The sequence below is a fragment of the Mauremys mutica genome, chromosome 1 (genome assembly GCF_020497125.1).
Source record: "Mauremys mutica isolate MM-2020 ecotype Southern chromosome 1, ASM2049712v1, whole genome shotgun sequence".
NCBI lineage: Eukaryota > Metazoa > Chordata > Testudines > Geoemydidae > Mauremys > Mauremys mutica.
Genome location: NC_059072.1, coordinates 319048368 through 319066066, shown reverse-complemented (window position 1 = coordinate 319066066; position 17699 = coordinate 319048368). Strand labels below are relative to the sequence as shown.

Here is a 17699-nt window from a genome sequence, read left to right as displayed (position 1 = left end):
ACATATTGGAAGAAGTGCACAAGGCAGGTCACAACATTTTATTAAAGCGATTGCTTGTTATTCATGAGTATTCAGACAACTAGTAGGTATTTATTAAAGCTCTTGCAAATCCTGAAGATTTAAGGATCATTTGAATTAATGATTATTTTTCTGGGAATTCACACCAGAAGTAAGCTATTTCAGTCACCCAAGCAGAGACCAGAAGCAATACCATGTGACCTAGGTGACTAACTACAGAGCTAATATTTGGTCATAAACAGCCTATAGGATGAAAATTATTCCTCCAAACTATTAGGTGAACACTTGCAAAAAGTGAGTCGATTCAAAGAAAATCAGGATCAGCTCATCAGCAATTTGCTAAACATAAATGTTGCAAAATTTGTAACTAACATGATTCATAATGGGTAGTTTGACCAGCTGTTACTTCAGCCAACAAAAATAAAAGTAGATTTGTGGTTCATCACCAGAAAATTGCAGCCTCCTTTGCCTGGAAAGTGCTGGCTATCCCATGCCTGGTTACACTCCATTACATAGCCTTTTGAGGCTTGAGCTTGCTCCATGGAAGCCAATGTGAATTATGCCATTGGCTTCAGTGAAAGTAGAAGGCTCCTGGTGAAAATCAAATTAAAATTGCTGTTCCAAAATGGAACCTCTCTTGGTTTAATTTAAAATTATTTCCCCTTTCTTGTTTAATTGCAACTGACTTATATAACTTAATGTCAAAAGGTGGCAGGTTTCACTTGTTCTCTAATTGATAATTTCCACAGCATTTGTCTGTGAACTTCACTTGAAATAATAGAAACAGGGATTGTATCTGGCATTATTATTCCCTAGCACTCCAGTCTGTTCTGTTAGAACATGGAATTACTGTACTTCATGCTTTCATACACTTGTCTTATCTGTCAGAAACATGTACTCCCCTTGAACAAGACTTACGTTTAACACTGTACTTCCCTATATTAATTTTGGATGGATCCATTTGGTTAGCTATTGGGTAAATGAGCTCGTATCAAATCCCAGATCCAAACTCCCTCCAATTTTGGAAGTGCTTAGAAACCAGAGAGGGACCTACAATTTGTGGTTTGAATCCACCTTTATTGTTGCAATGAGAAGGAAATGTGGAGTCTCCATTCCGTAGATACAGAAATGTCAAAGATGAGTTGAAAGGAAACTGCTAAATCAAAATATTTGGTCCTGCCATGAGGGCAGGGGACTGGACTCGATGACCTCTCGAGGTCCCTTCCAGTCCTAGAATCTATGAATCTATGAATAAGATATTGGATATGGGCACACTTCTCTTATAATGTCTGGCCTTTTTTCACCTCTCTCACACACAAAGACATTGGGAAAACTTTACATTTAAGGGATGAGAGTGAAAAATAAGAGCTATTGGGCCATATTTGGTGCTGACGAGCAACTGCTGCAACTTTCTTTGCTTTACCCAGGATTACATGAGACCAGATTTTGAACTCAGAAAAACCAATGTAAATCAAGAGCTCTTGAGAGCCAAACTTGCCTTTGAGGTAACTGGTTTGTTTTAGTATCAGAGGGGTAGCTGTGTTAGTCTGGATCTGGAAAAAGCAACAAAGAGTCCTGTGGCACCTTATAGACTAACAGATGTATTGGAGCATAAGCTTTCGTCTGATGAAGTGGGTGTTCACCCACGAAAGCTTATGCTCCAATACGTCTGTTAGTCTATAAGGTGCCACAGGACTCTTTGTTGGTTTGTTTTAAAACATTAGGCCAGGGGTAGGCAACCTATGGCACGTGTGCTGAAGGCAGCACACGAGCTGATTTTCAGTGGCACTCACAATGCCCGGGTCCTGGCCACCGATCTGGGAAGATCTGCATTTTAATTTAATTTTAAATGAAGCTTCTTAAACATTTTAAAAACCTTATTTACTTTACATACTACACTAGTTTGTTATATATTATAGACTTATAGAAAGAGACCTTCTAAAAATGTTAAAATGTATTACTGGCACGCGAAACCTTAAATTAGAGTGAATAAATGAAGACTTGGCACACCACTTCTGAAAGATTGCTGACCCCTGCATTAGGCCATAATCAGACTTGCTGTAAGGAGGTACAGCAACTTCCCTGGGCCCAACTCTTGCCTAAAGCATACTATCTGGCTTACTTGAGTTACAGCACCACCTTAGACCAGCTCTGAATTTGACCCAGTGTGTCAAGAAATAGCAAAGTATCCATCTGAAATTCTTTTAATTTTTTTTGCTATGAAAATGTCAGTGCTCAGTAAAGGCTAGGAAAAGCCAAGCAAAATTCTTACGACGAAATCAAGGAGGACTGTGAGACTCAGCGGGAGATGACCTATTTTTAACATGAAAGGATAATATGCCCTCAGAATAACATAGCTATAACTACTTTATGGTGTCACATTTGGGACATTTCCTAGATGTCACCAGTGAAGAAAAACACTTTAAAAAAAGACCAAGTCTGAGGACAAAAGCAAAATGCACTAAATTCCAGTCAAATAATTTGTTTAAAGACTCCAAACTCCTAATATCTGACACCTAGCACCAATTCTAATAGCCTGAGGCGAGCTAAGTAACATGGCTGGAATAATGTAAAAGAGTTTTATTTACTTTAGTGATTTGAAGCTTCCTGTGGAAATAGCTCCCAGGTTTCCTGATGGAAGATTTTGTTTATCTTTGCCAAGCACCATCAGGAATCTCAAAATAAAATGCGTCTAGTGACATTGGGAAACCAGGGAGATAAGGCAGAGCCGTTCCTGTCTCACCCTCAGTAATTGCAAACACGCCCATGGGTCTGCTGTGTGCCAGCAAAACATCCCCAAAAGTAGGGGAAGGGACAGGTTGGGGGGGGGAGGGGCCTAGCGCAGTGTAATTTGGCACACAGGAATTACTCTCCAGACTGCCCCAGTATCAATAAGCAGGAAGTCTTTCAGGAGGGAACTCCATATTTTCGCTGCATAAGATACGTGCCTATGGTTATCTGATGGACTAAGGCAAAGATGCACATTTAATAACACATTGAAACAAAGCCTAAAAGTGACCCGGCTCTTGACTGGCCATAGGAAGGAAAAGCTATTCAAGGGCATATCAGATTCACTTCTTGGAGATCCCAAATCGCACTGCCCTCAAGGGAGGGGTGTAAAGTTGCACCCTCATAAATCTCCCCAAAATACAGATGAGAATTAAACGCAAACCTCAGAAGGGCTTGACCCCACATGATCATCTCCAGCCCCTTACCTGTGCTCTCTCGCTCCTCCCCGCCCCCATCCCTCTCTATAGGAAGCAGAGCCCGTGGAAGTAGAGTGCTGCCAGGAGCAGCCCCAGGGGTGCTGAGAGCCATTGAACCATACTGTAAACTCTGTATATAATGGAAACCACTTCAAGCCAGGGGGTGCGATAGCACCCCTAGTTCCATCCCCCCTAATTCCAGCCCTAACCTCTGCTAACTTTCCAGCTGCTATTTCAGCCACTGTCAGAGAGGAGCATGTCACATAAAGAAGCTGCCCCCCCCAAAAAAATTCTTCCCACTGCTCTAGCACAGGCTTTCTTGCCACCTAAAAGACAAGGATTGAACCACACAGTAATTCAAAATAAGGGCCATATCGGAGAGGGAGGTATTGTCTGCTTAGACTATGCTTGGGCTTTTCTCCATGTTCATTGTTCTTTCTGACCTCCCTTGCTGTGGCGGGCAGTTTCTGACTCTAAAAGCATTCATGTTTTCCTTCTCTGGATATTTTCATGTCTCACTTTCAGTCTTTGTGTAAGTCAGAGCCAAGTGAGAACAGCCTCCCAGCCCCACCCACAAAAAACAAACAAACCTCCGGCAGTCACCCTAGCCCTGAAGTATCTGTTTGGAATACATTAGAAGGAAATCCTTTTCGGTGTCCTGTCTGTCTGTTCACACCCATCAGCATTTTTTGGACTGTCATTTTTTCCCCAAGTACGCTTTTCAACAAAAAAAAAAAAAAAGTCTCTCAATTGACTTGAAGTAGAAAATGCTACTTGACTAGAACAATGGCCTCAGCCTGAAAAAGCATAATTGCTAGAGTAATGTGTGAATCCAAATGAGTATTTTTGGTCTTTCAAATTAGATGCGCTGCAAGCCAGGGAGAGAAGAAGAAGCCTGACTTAGTTTTTAAATGTGCAAACAGCAGATAGCAACAAATTAATTAAAGCTATCAGATGTCAGTAGACAAACAGGAGTTTATAGGTCACACAGCTCAAGTCTCAAGACACACTAGGAGTCCAAAGGACAAATAAAATATTTTTTAAAACTGATTTAAAAGCTGAGTTTATATCAGTCTCATTACCCCACATACAAAGGGTGTGACCAGTGAAACCATGTATAATTTCCAGACAACAGTAAACCAACCACTCCAATATCCCATTTCTGAATGGATGCCAATGCCAAAGCCTTCAGGGAAAAGTCATAGCTATCCACCCTCTCTGCCATTATACATTCTACCATGTAAAGTATGGTATCATGGAGCGGGTTAGGGTCCATTCAATATCTAAATAATTTGGATAATGGCATAGAGAATACACTTATAAGGTTTGAGGACAATACCAAGCTGGGAAGGGTTGCAGGCACTTTGGAGGACAGGATTGGAGTTCAAAGTGATTTTGATAAACTGGAGAAATGGTCTGAAATAAATAGGATGAAATTCAATAAGAAGAAATACAAAGGACTACACTTAAGAAGGAACAATCAGTTGCAAAAATACAAAATGGGAAATGACTACCTGGGAAGGAGTACTGCAAAAAGGGATCTGGGGATTATAGTGGATCACAAAACTAAATATGAGTCAACAATGTAATACTGTTGCAACAACAACAACAAAAAATGAACACCATCCTGGGATGTATTAGCAGGAGTGTTGTAAACAAGACATGAAAAGTAATTCTTCCACTCTACTCAGCACTGATGAAGTCTCAGCTGAAGTACTGTGTCCAGTTGTGGGCACCACACTTCAGGAAAGATGTGGACAAACTGGAGAATCAAACACAATTAAAGGTCTAGAAAACATGATCTACAAAGAAAGACTGAAAAACATGGGTTTAGTCTGGAGAAGTGAAGACTGAGGAGGGACATGATAATAGTCTTCAAGTACATAAAAGTTTTTTATAAAAAGGAGGGTGAGGACAGGACAAGAAGTAAATTGCATCAAGGGAGATTTAGGTTAGATATTAGGAAAAACTTTCTATCTGTCAGGGTAGTTAAGCACTGGACAAATTACGTAGGGAGGTTATGGACTTTCTGTCATTGAAGGTTTTTAAGAGCAGGTTAGACAAACACCTGTCACGGATCGTCTAGATAATACTTAGTTCTGCCTCTGTGCAGGGGACTGGACTGGATGGCTTACTGAGGTCTCTTCTAGTCCTACATTTCTATGATTCTATGATTTTTCTGCACCCAGCTAAGAATCAATGCATACCCTGAAATATAACGAGGTATGCCGTCATGCTCTAGTATCAGACAGTTAGGTGGGAGAGCAACTGAAAACTTTAAACAGGCAGGTATTAGGGCACCAAAAGACCTTCTTCACTTGGCTTCAGGGTCTTACACAGAGCATTAGGTTCCTAAAGAGATAGGGCTAGAGCACACAATTCAATGTCTTGTGCATTAAAAGAGCAAGTACCCAGTACACTGACTGATGATTAGAATGTTCCTATTCGCTGCCCTAAGTTGTATGTAAAGTCTCTATGTGACATATGTACAGACAATACTGCAGACAGATTAGCGAGCCAATTTGTGGGAAATCACAATCTCATTGTTTGAGTAAAGGTTTTAGCTTTCAAGGAAATGTACACAATTTAATGCTTGAAAGCAAACAAAAAACTATGATTCTAGAACTCTTAGTCAGCAAATACTTCTGCCATATCTATGAATAGAACAAGTAAATATTTTCCTTTTTCATATTTTACAAATAACCTCCGTGAGTCACTTATCTATGTTTACATTTCAATGCCTAGTTCTGGTGTTTTATTACTGAACTTCTATATTTATAGACAACCAATAGTTCCTAAATGTGTGAGAGTATTACTGTATTAGAGCTGGTCAGAACATTTCAAAAAGTGTAAAATTTAATCCAAAAAAGGGGAGGGGAAGCATAGTACCAGCATTATTTTCATTAAAGTTGATCAGAATGACAGGCAACAGATCAACAACAAAGCAGATTACAAAATTAGAGCAAGAACAACAACAAAACATGCTTAATTGAAAATGTATCCCCTTTTCAGCTGTGAGGTTATGGCAGGTTTCTCATTTTTAGTATTTTTAGTATTAAAGATAGATTGGTCTGTGGTTTCTAAAATTAAATGATTACGTCTCATTTTCTTTTGCCAGGATCTTTTTCAAGACTATGCTGGACCATTAATGTAAGCCTAGCATCCCGTGAGTCCACATTTGGTAAATGCATCGTGCCACAGCCAACACAAAACCTTCAACCAGAAGGTGGCTCCATTGCAACGTAACCTTCCTACGTGATGGTTGATAAATTGTGGACTGGCTATTGTGAGTGAATTCCCATTTATTTCCTTAGCTCTTGAAGGCCCCGCATTTACTCCTTACAGTCCTGTTCCTGCAAAGATTTATGCACATGCTTGACTTTACGCCACTGAATTCACTAGAATTACTCATGTACATAGTTAAACACATGTGTAAGTCTTTGCCGGATATGGGCCTATATTATACAATGGTATCTTCCTCAGAAGACAGTAGTAGAAGGCATTGGGTCCTATCATCTGTGTAAAGAATACTCATTGGTGTCAATGGGAGATACACCTGCAAAAAGATGGTCAAATGCGATCCACTGGCCCTGCTCCTGCAACATGTTCCTGAGGTAGACAGATCCATATGCCTGTGCTGAATCGTATTGACTTCAATGGGGCTCTGGGCAGGCACAGAGTTCTGCTTGCAGAGTACCTGTTGCATGCTCAGGGCAATAGTTGGCAGAAGCTGATACATAACGTGAGCACACCTGATGCTGCCTGATAGGGGTTTCACAAATTATAAAGTAACATTACACATGTGCTGACTGCAAGCCATCAAACACTAGAAAAAAGTCATAGCAAGAGACCATTATTTTCATGAGCAATTTGCATCTTCATTAGAAAGCTGATAATGCATCATTGTTATTCATTCATCATTGCTAATCCCCTTTTTAGCAGCCAAGTCCCAGCAGTCCTGTGGAAACCCACCACAGAGGCAGTGAAAAATATTACATTAGTTAACATCTGCCTCCATTATAGTAATTATCACACCTAGAAGTATAAACCACATGACATCCTAACAAATGCAACATTCTGACCAGGGCGGGTGTTTAGTTACTGAATGGATTGTACCTTACCTGTTACATAAAAGCTAATGTTTCTTTCAACATTTCCTACTTTATTGGAAGCCACGCAGCTGTAGATTCCAGAAGATTTGGCTTCGGCTACAGCCAGAATGCTAGCAGTCTGTGAAAGCAAGAAGAGTTTTAGCTCGCGTTAGATTAAGTTGTTTGAACCCTTTTTTATAAAGTTCCTATTGACATTAATATGATTCAGTTGCTCCATTCATTCAGTGGTGATTAGTAGGAGGTGTCACCACGTCAGGCTCTGGTAACGATGGAAAAATAACAGGAAACTAGCTGCCCAGGAGACCAATCCATTATCAGAGTCACTACAATCCATATCTTTGAATGTGCTTTTCAGGTTGATTTATCTCATGCTGCTGATGTAATAATGACAGGTTATAAAACATGAGGTGTGGCATAGCATGCTTTACCCTAGCAGGCTGCCCATGGGTCAGTCAATCAACAAAGGGACTAGGTGAGGGACGCCTTAGTTGTTTGGATAACACTGGGAAAATGGAGCTCCATTTCATAACAGATGAGTTGGTGGCATCTTTCATTCTTTCTTGTAACTGCTACATGAATGAGGGGAGTGGCAGGACAGAGCTTTCACACCTCTTTCTTTTTCACATTTTTTTCCTTTTGGATTTCAGTTTTAATACAGTTAAAATAGTAGCAGTCAAAACTCTGCTTTGATGATCTATGCCTCTACTCTGCTATTATGATCACACCATCTTAGAAGGCCTAGCATACTGAATGTTTTCCTGAGGTGATATAATTTGTATGAGCAGATAGCTGAAGGGCATGGCACAGTAACATCTAACATTGCTTCAGAGAAAAACGTTACCCTGATGCCTACATGAGGGAATGCCATACATAGTGGTGGGTAGGATGGTCTAATGCTTAGGGCACTGGTCTAGGTCATGGGAGACCTGGATTCAAGTCTCTGTTCCACCACAGACCTTCTGTATGACCTGGGGCAAATCTCTGAGCCTCTGGGTTTCAGTTCCCCATCTGTAAAACAGGGCTAACAGTACTTCCCTGCCTCACAGGGGTACTGTGAGGATAAATACATTAAAGATTGAGAGGTGTTAAGTCACCATGTTAGTAGGGGCTCTAGAAGTACCTAAGATAGAGATTTTGGGGAGGGGGATTCTCTGAATAATGCTAGGCTCAACATCTAAAAGGATAAACAGACAATGGGTAGGGAAAATAGGTACAATGGTTGTGGCTGATCACATCCTCATAATTTAGTTTAGTTCCCCAGTTGTGCGTCAACCCAGCCATTCTTAGTTTATTTTGCACAGGCATCATGGTAGAAGTAGGTTTTGAGGAGAAATTGTAATGCAGACAGAGCAATGGGACTGCAGAGTGGTTCAGGAAGGGCATTCATTCATTTTTCATGCCACATCAAAGGGAATGGTGTGGATAAAAGCATGGCGATGGTTGTAAGAAGAGCAGATAAAGGGGTGTTGAGCTGGCATTACTGGTAGAGTTGTGTGATAGGCAGCAATGAGAAAAGATACATCTGTGTCGATTGACATGTTTGAGTTTTTTAAATCTATTTTCATAAACCTTCAAAAATAATTTTAGTGCAGTTAATATTTTCTTCTGTTCATTTTGTCAGTAACTAGAGTCATGGGTCAAGATCAACATGATTGCTCTTTACGAGGCACAGTGACCTTCTTCAGCTCGTCACTAAGTGCTGGTCAAACATGGCAAAAACAGTGTTTATGAACTGTGATGGTTTAGGGGTCTGTTTGTTCAGCTTATGAATTCTGGTTGATGTTATGAAGTGGTTATTATGAAATTGTTGTATCAGGGAATGCCTCTGTGACTTGGGAATCCACCATTTGCTGACAGGGCCTGTAGCATGTCTAACAGATCAGGGACAATTGTCGGTCATTAAACTTTCATAGTAGTGTATTCAGGTGAAAACCCTTTGGGAGAGTGGGTTGGCTGAAGCTGGAAGAAGCTAGCTCCTCCAACATCTGCAGGGCGGAGAAGCAGAAAACCCCAGCAACAGAACCAAAAAACCAGGTGTTTGTAGGGGGCCATAAAAACTCAAGGGACTCAGAGACACATAGGAAGCTTTGGGCATGCTTTGGTAGTGGTGGGGGGGGCAGGCCGAGGGTCCTGTTTAACTGTGGGACCAGTCAAGGTCAGAGGCAGCTAAGTTACGTAGAGAGAGATGAACGACTTGATTTTGAGGCGAAGCCATGAACTGCAGGAGAAGAATCCTGAACATCACAGAGGACTCTCCCCAAGACCAAAGAACTCTCTAGAGAAGACAGGAAACTGAGGCATACAGATGTGTTTGTTCTTTTGCCTAGATCTGTGTATCTTTCATGCTAAGTCAGAGGGATAGCTCAGTGGTTTGAGCATTGGCCTGCTAAACCCAGGGTTGTGAGTTCAATCCTTGAGGGGGCCATTTGGGAATTTAGTTGGGGATTGGTCCTGCTTTGAGCAGGGAGTTGGACTAGATGATCTCCTGAGGTCCCTTCCAACTCTAATAATCTATGATTTAACTATGTTTGGAAGTCTGACTGTGTCTCTGTAGGCTTGCACTGTCACATGCTCCTGAAGAGTGAAGCTGTAAACCCAGAGCACCCACAAGGTGGAGTTCTGGGTGTGGGTGTGTTTAAGCTAAGGAGGAGCCTGAGGGGTCAGGACAGGTCCCAGGAGCTGGGCAATTGGCTCACTGAGTCTCAGCTCTCAGAAGGGGAGCTAGACAGAGGATCTGACTCCAAGTGTGTGCCCAGAGACCTCAGCCAGGAGCAGTGTCTGGACTCTACTTATTATCAAGAGGCTTAAAGTACATGGGATCCACTTCAGTGGGCCCCAATCACAACAGTCTGGTCAGTGCTTAATTTGTACCAGGGCTTGGCAGTTCATAGCCCCATCACCTCTGGGCTTGCTGAATCAGTTATGAATGTAAAAAAATTGCTTGAGCCCCAGTACCTCTTTCAGTACAAATTAAGCACCGAGGCTAGTGAGTGTCCAGCCAGGGGGAACTCTAGCAGGGTTATGGGTCTGTGATATGAACATAAATTCACACTCTGCACTAGCAAATTATAGAGTTACAGATAACTGAGGCCAGGTGGGGCATCTAGGATCCTCTAGTCCGGGATAGCACGGGCCTTCTAATTTCATCCAGTGATTCCTGCAGTGGATGGGGGGAATTACTTGTGCTTGAACTAGATCGTCTGTTTCAAAAAGACATCCAATCTTGATTTAAAGACAAGAAGTGGTGGTAAATGTACCTCTTCCCTGGGTAAGCCGTTCCAGTGGTCAATCGACTTCACTGTTAAAAAGTTACATCTTATTTCCAATTATATTTTTTCTAACTTGGCCTTTCAGCCATTTTCCTGCTAGATGAAAGGGCCCAATAATATCAGATATCTTCTCTCTGCATAGGTACTTACAGACTGTGATCAAGTTGCCTCTTAAATTTCCTTTAGATAAGTTAAATCAGCTGAGCTCTTTAAGTCTCTCATGATAGGGTATGTTTTCCAGCCCTTGAATTCTTTCTGTGGCTCTCCTTTGAACACTTTCCAATTTTTAAATGTGTAGACATCAGAGCTTGGAGCAGAATTCCAGCAGTGGGCTCACCGAGGCTGTATCACTTGATATTACTTCACACCCCTTTTGCATAGATGTAAACAACTACACAAAGTATCTGGCAGGGGACACGCAGGCCTTGGTCTCTGACTCTACTGGTACCTGATATTTATTTTATTAGACTGAAGCCCATAATGTATTATTCCTGAGCCTGAGGCCTACGTGGTAAATACTCCTTCTGCAATTCCCCCAGTTTGTGGGAATTAATTTTATCATCCAATACTTTGTCTGACACAATCAGGTCTCAGTTTTAAAAGGGAAATTTCCTCTAAAGCATAAATTTTCTCAATCCATCAGATTTAGATATATTAATTATCCCTGGACAGAGGCCTGTTCAGTCCTTTAGATGTGTATATAGTATTACCTCAGTAATTGCCTTAGGTACTTGTAGTGTATAGGAATAAGACGTTATCCCTTTAATAGTCTGTGAGTCTTCTAATGGTGCACACTGTGCTCTGTGCTGTGAAAGCTGTCTGAAAACACTCAGAGAAGCAGTGTGTACGTAGCTACTCCTGGTTTGTGTATATGGAGTAAATAGACTTCCTGGGGACCTATCTGAAGTGTGTGTTTTCTTCATAGTGTTGCGTAAAGAGAGTATTTGATATTGGCCTCATATCATCTAACTCCTTCAGCATCTGACATTCTCTGCAACATGAAGCGGTTTAGAAATTGGCCGGAGCAGTGCTGTCTTCAGAAAAGGACAACACGCAGCAGTCGGATGCCACAGCTAGCTATGACAGGGTAAAGGCTGGTATCTGCTAGCTCCCATCAGACATTTCCACCAACATTTTTCTTGTATTAAACCAACCAAGGCCAATTGAAGTATTAAGTTCTAAGAAAGAAGGCACATTTCCAAGTCAGAGGCTGGGCAGATTATTCACATATTGCTGCTGCCATCATTAACAGCTGAGAGAAGAGGAGATCCTGAAAGCAAGGAGGAGGCTGAAATGGTGGGTGGCCATATCTGAGGCTGATGGGGAGGAGGATCAGTAGGGCAGGCACACTGATTGAGAGAGGTGATGAAATCTTTGTAGACAGGAGGAAGCATAGGCTGATTCATCCCCACGTGCTGGCGGTGGATGAGGAGTTTCTACATTAAAGTCCCATTTCACATAAGAGCCTGCACAAAGGACTCATGCTGTTGAGACGGGTGGCAGAGAAGCCAGAGGGAAATGGTTGGCATTTTGACAATTTTCCTGGGGAAGATACCTCCCTGCCTCCTAAAAGGTCTTTACATGCACCTCCGCTGAGGGGGAGACCATATTGTGGGAGACCCTTGTTGAAATACTGGAGCACATCACGGTGTTGTTTTAATTGTGCCAATGATGTTACATACTTAGTATGCTTCGCCTACTGGCAGGAGGTATCTATGTGACACATCTGGACAACAGGCTTCACCTTCAGAATAAACATTGTTTTTAATATAAGAAACACCTACTGAAATATCTCCGAATTGAATAACAGGTCGTGGACTAAAGTTATGGGGAACCTTTTTCTCCTAAGTTCATGCTTTCAAGGCCAGTGAGTTTGTTGCTCATTAAGCAGAGCTGTATCTTCAGCAGCACTACAAGCAGAACACATTATCCCCTGGGAAGAGCAGTGGCAGGAGCAGCCCTAACCATTTTGCTGGCCAGGGCAGAAAACATTTTCAGTGCCTCTCCTCCTCGCGAGTGGTGAGTCAGTGCCTCCTGAAAGAAGGTACCCAAGAACAACCGTCTTCCTCGCCCGCCCCTAGAACTGGCCCTGCATCCAGCTGATTCCAAAGAAGCTGTAGTACAAGCAACGAAGTACTCCTGGCTGCACCCATAAGGCCTTCTTATTCAATGCCATATGGTTAATGCACTAACATTTGACTCTCTGCCTCTGTCGCACCTGGAGGGAAGGGATGTCAAGGGGCCGATGGCAGCTAGAGCTCTGCAACTGCACATGCCAAGTCATGCTTTTCTCAATGTTGTCAAACTCTAGGGCCCACCCAGGATGCCCCTCTGAAGTGATTCTTTTAAAAGTGATAACAAATTCTAGTAGCACTGAGGCGGATGGACACCCCAGAGAAAAATTATGTGTGGTACATTGAAAATGAGGCAAGCTAAAATCCTGCAATAATGCTCTTAAAATAAATAGTACAACCCATGGCCCAGATCCTCCGAAGAACTTAAAGCATATGAGTAACTTTCAGCATATAAGCAGTCTTACTGAAATCAGTACGAGTGCCACATGCTTACAACTGCCCACATTCTCCACTGCTCTGCTAGATGTGAACCAGAAGAAACAGAATATAGGGTGAACTATCAGAAATAGTTTCATTTGTTAGGGTTGACTTTATATAGACACATCTATGGCTCCACAACTCGTAACACACAGGATCCATCCCTACCTTGTCAAAATATTAGCCTCATTACACTCTCCGTGGTGGTGTATTATTGATCTAATATATGTAGGTGCTTGACACATTTTTACTAAACTACTGTCCTGCATGTGTTTGTATTTTAGACTGCAGCGTCACAAACTGTAATGGCACCTACACATCTGTGACCAAAGATGGTATCATCAATCACACTAAAGAGGGACAAAAACAAGAGTAGTTTTAGGTTTGCAAAACCTTTACATTTGGATGTTTAGTTTGCATTTTATCCTAAATCCTGAAGTCAAGTGGCTTTGCCACTCAGAAATGACACGTCCATCCAAAACGTATGTCAATAAGGTGCATAGATACTATGGTGATAATGGCCATGTAAGTAGCTGGATGGCTAGATAAATAAATAAAACCTTCATACCTTACCACACTACACGGTCATGTATTGATTCTCACTAAATCATATATTACACACACACCAAAAACTACTTTAAAAATGATCAGGGTTTCATAGCCAAATACTCCAAAGTTAATAAATTCCAGAATTAAGCTTTCCTGTGTAACCTTAATTTGGCCCTCTTGTACATATGCATTATGATTTAGTTTTTAATTACATGATCACATACAATTTTTTCCAGAGGAGCCCTGCATCATTCAGTGCACAATGCTCACTTAATGAGCAGTTTATTCAATAGTTTGTTTTCTCCTCATTGTTCAATGTGTGGGCCCCATGCCTTATTTACTGCTTATTATTCAATCCTGCTCCAAAGACAGAATCACTAGTTTCCTGATGGGCTTTTCTCTGGGACACATCACTATAATATTTGAGTGCTTCACAAACTTGAATTAATCTTCACAAGTCCCCTGTCCCCTGGATAAGGGGGTGGTACTATCCTCATTTCACACATGGGGAACTGAGGCACTAAGAATTTAGGGTTCAAAGTATCGAGTAATTTTGGGTGCCCAATTTGAGATGCTGAGGAGCTGATTTATCAGAGTACTTAGCATTACATAGCACTCTCTATGTACAAAATACAGCTCTCATTGACTTCATCACAGCTGAGATCACACAGCACTTCTGCAGATCAGACACCCAGAAAATGAGGAACACACAATTAGTGGCCACCTGGGAAAAGTTTAGTTTAAGTGACTTGACTAGCATCACATAGAAATTTTGTGGTAGAGGAGAGGACATAATACATTTATCTAAGGCATTATTCAATTGCCTTAACCATGAAACCACCTCTTCTCTTTCTGGAACCCTCTGCCTCATTCCCTACAGACCTCTGCAACAAATGAAGCTGGGATCTTACAAACAAGAGTCTCCTTCACTACACAGTCCTGATTCATCCTCATCCCGCCCCATGAGGCAGGAGTCCTGTTGGAAAAACTAGAATATGATCATGTAATTGAAGACTGTATCATAACGCATAATACACACAAGGGGGCTGAATTAAGGTTGCACAAGTAGCCTGAACTCTGGCGTTTCCTAACTTCTGAGTGCTCATGGTTTTCTTCTAACTTAGTCTTTGTCTGTGTAATTCCTCATTTTTTAGAAAAACAAACTGAAAAAACAGTAGTTCTGTCTTGTGGGATCATATTGACAGCCCCATGGTTTCATCAGCAGGGCTGGAGTTTTGAGCCATAGCACAGCCATCTGACGCTTGAGCTAACTCAGCAGCTGACAGCTGTAGTAGGTTGTCATCCTGTATGTGGACCAGCAGACCAGCACTAGATGGAGATGAGACACACTCTTTCTGAGAAGGCTTCACTGCTATTTGCTGACAGCAGAGGAATGGAGACTCCGGGATCTTTGGTTCCATTCCAGTCTCTGGAGGGAAGCATGTTCTAGTGGGAACAGACTCTTTTGCTCCAACCTGTCCCTACCCTGTTTCTTCCCCAACTCTCACTCTTTGTCCCAGTCCCATTCTCCTTGCCTACATAGTCTCAGTCTCCACTCCTCAGACTTCTTATCCCAGTCTCCTTGCCTAGCAAGTCCTAGTCTCACTACTCCAGACTCTCCATTCCCAGTCTCCTTGCCAGGGCCGGCTCTAGGCACCAGCGTTCCAAGCACGTGCCTGGGGTGGCACTTCTCATGGGGCGGTGCTCCAGCCCTTTGGGGGCGGCTCTTTTCAAGGGTCAGCACTCCACTTTTGTTTTTTTGTTTTTGCTTGGGGCAGCAAAAAACCTGGAGCCCCACCCCCACACACACACCCCAGTCTCCTTGCCCAGACAGTATACGTTCCCCCACTACCAATTCTTCATCCAGTTGGTCTCTCTCCTCCCTCTGGCCTCCATTCATGCTCCCCCCAACCCGCCCACATTTGCCATCCCCACTGGCTCCCAGTCCAAATTTTCCTTCCCCAGCTCCCTGTCCAATCTCTGTGTTCCTCTCCCCAACCACCTGGGGCCTTGTTCCAATCTCTTTGCCCAGCCAGTCCTAGTTATTCCCACACACCCTGGCTCTCTGTCAGATATGTCTCTCCTTCCTTATCTCCTACCCCCCACCCCACTGGTTCTCAGTCTTAGTTTCTGCTCCAGTTTGCAATCCCAATCGCCTCACCCTGCTAGACTTTCAGTCCCAGTTTCCTTCTTCCCTGCCCACCAGCCTTCAACCCCAGTTTCTGCCCTCACCCCCAGCGCCTTGTCCCCTCTGCCTTTGAATCAGGCAGCTTTCTCCTCCACACTGCCTGGTCCCAGCGGGGTGTGTGGGGCTGGAAGGAGGTCACTGAATGCAAAGCATAGAGTCTCCCCACTCTCGGTTGGATGACTGTATCCAGCACAGCCTACACAAGCCCAGAGCTGCAATTGCAAGGAAAGTCCTGCTTAGCCCTGGGCTGAAGCATGCCCTATGCACATGACGTCTTTGGGGAATTTAGCTGCTAAAACCCACTGCACATGTGCAAACTGTGATTTTTTTAAATTTTTATTATAAAAGGCTTACAACTTGGCCAAATTCAGGCAGATTTTCATGGGAACACCAAAAGGCACAGCCCTCACAAGAAAGCCCCCATCTCTGCCATATTTCAGGTCCCTGCCCCAAAGCATGAGGGTGTCAGAGCCTTTGACAGAAAATGTTGCCAGGATTTTTTAATATGGGCAAAACAATGTATTTTCCCGAGCCTCATTCTTAGAAACAGCTGAACTGTTTTGGCTGAAAAGTTCAAAACCAAATTCATCCCATGGCAAACATGTGGCTTGAAAAATTTCAGCCCAAACAGTTGAAGTTTGGCAGCCATATGCAACTTATAATGGGAAGTGTCAGGCAACACACACACACACACACACACGTATAGATTAATGCACCATTTCTTACTTTATTTTAATTTCAGGTCACCCACATATTGCCTTTGCAATGAGTTGTTGCTCCAGTTAAAGATACTGCCAGTATTAGCACTGCATGAAATATAGCCCTAATTTTAGCTGGGAGCACTCACAACTGAAGTTTCTTAAGAACTGAATGGATCAGTTTATACGAAGAATCTAAAAATAATGTGAGTTATTACACTGTAGAAAATCAATGGGAAAGTCCAACGTGAGAATGAAAACTTTGGGTGTGGGAACTGAATCACTTGAACAGTTATTTGATGATTAAGTATTATTGCTTACATCATTGACTTATTCCATGATACCACTCAAGTTTCTCAATGTCTGTTTAGAGAGGTTTCAGCGGAAATGTTACTAAAACACTGTCATGACCATGTTTTTTCTGTGTCACTAAATGAATAATGTAGCACACCCTTCCTGTGTTCTTTTACCCATACAAACTTGGGGGTGGGGGCACTTAAACTTAATAATAAACTAGAGGTTGCATTTATATTTCCATACAGACAACAAACCAACTCACTGAAACAAGAAGCCAAACCAACGAGAACCATCACCTGTTACGGCTCTAATGCTCTATTTACACACAGCGTGGACAGAATTGGATACTCTTCCTTAGACAAGACCCAAACACTTACCTTGATTATCAAAAGTAAACCTTTGAACATGCCTTGTTCATCTCTTGCCTTAATTACTTTAACCATCTTTGGCCTCCCCATGTCTCAGTTTTCCTCTCTCCACTCTATCCAAAATAACTATCCTTTCAAGTTGCTCTAATCATGTTTGTTGTTCCATCCCTCAGTCCCTTCACCAGTTTCCTCTGTCATTTCACATCAGTTTTAAGATCCTTGTTCTTAGGTGCCCAGCTCCACCCCAGCTCACCTCTCAGCTCTTTCCTCCTTGCACCATCCCATCCAACTTTCCACCCAGTCCTTTAAGTGCTGCCTTTGCCTACTTCTCACACTGAGCTTCATGCCTTCTTTTTATACTGCCTTTTATGCTTGGAAATAGGAATAGTAGGAACATGGATGTATCAATACAGAAGGCATTCAGAAGTACTCGGAGAGTTTT

The 17699-nt window shown here is 42.4% G+C and overlaps 1 protein-coding gene across 1 annotated transcript in view; it reads right to left on the bottom strand.

Annotated features, from left to right (window-relative positions):
- The window catches only part of FLT1 (fms related receptor tyrosine kinase 1), a 152947-nt gene that overhangs the window by 58987 nt on the left and 76261 nt on the right, over positions 1-17699 (bottom strand). Inside the window, exon 12 of the mRNA XM_045016817.1 lies at positions 7346-7454. Coding sequence (XP_044872752.1) covers positions 7346-7454 — 109 coding nt within the window. The remainder of the gene's footprint in view (positions 1-7345; positions 7455-17699) is intronic.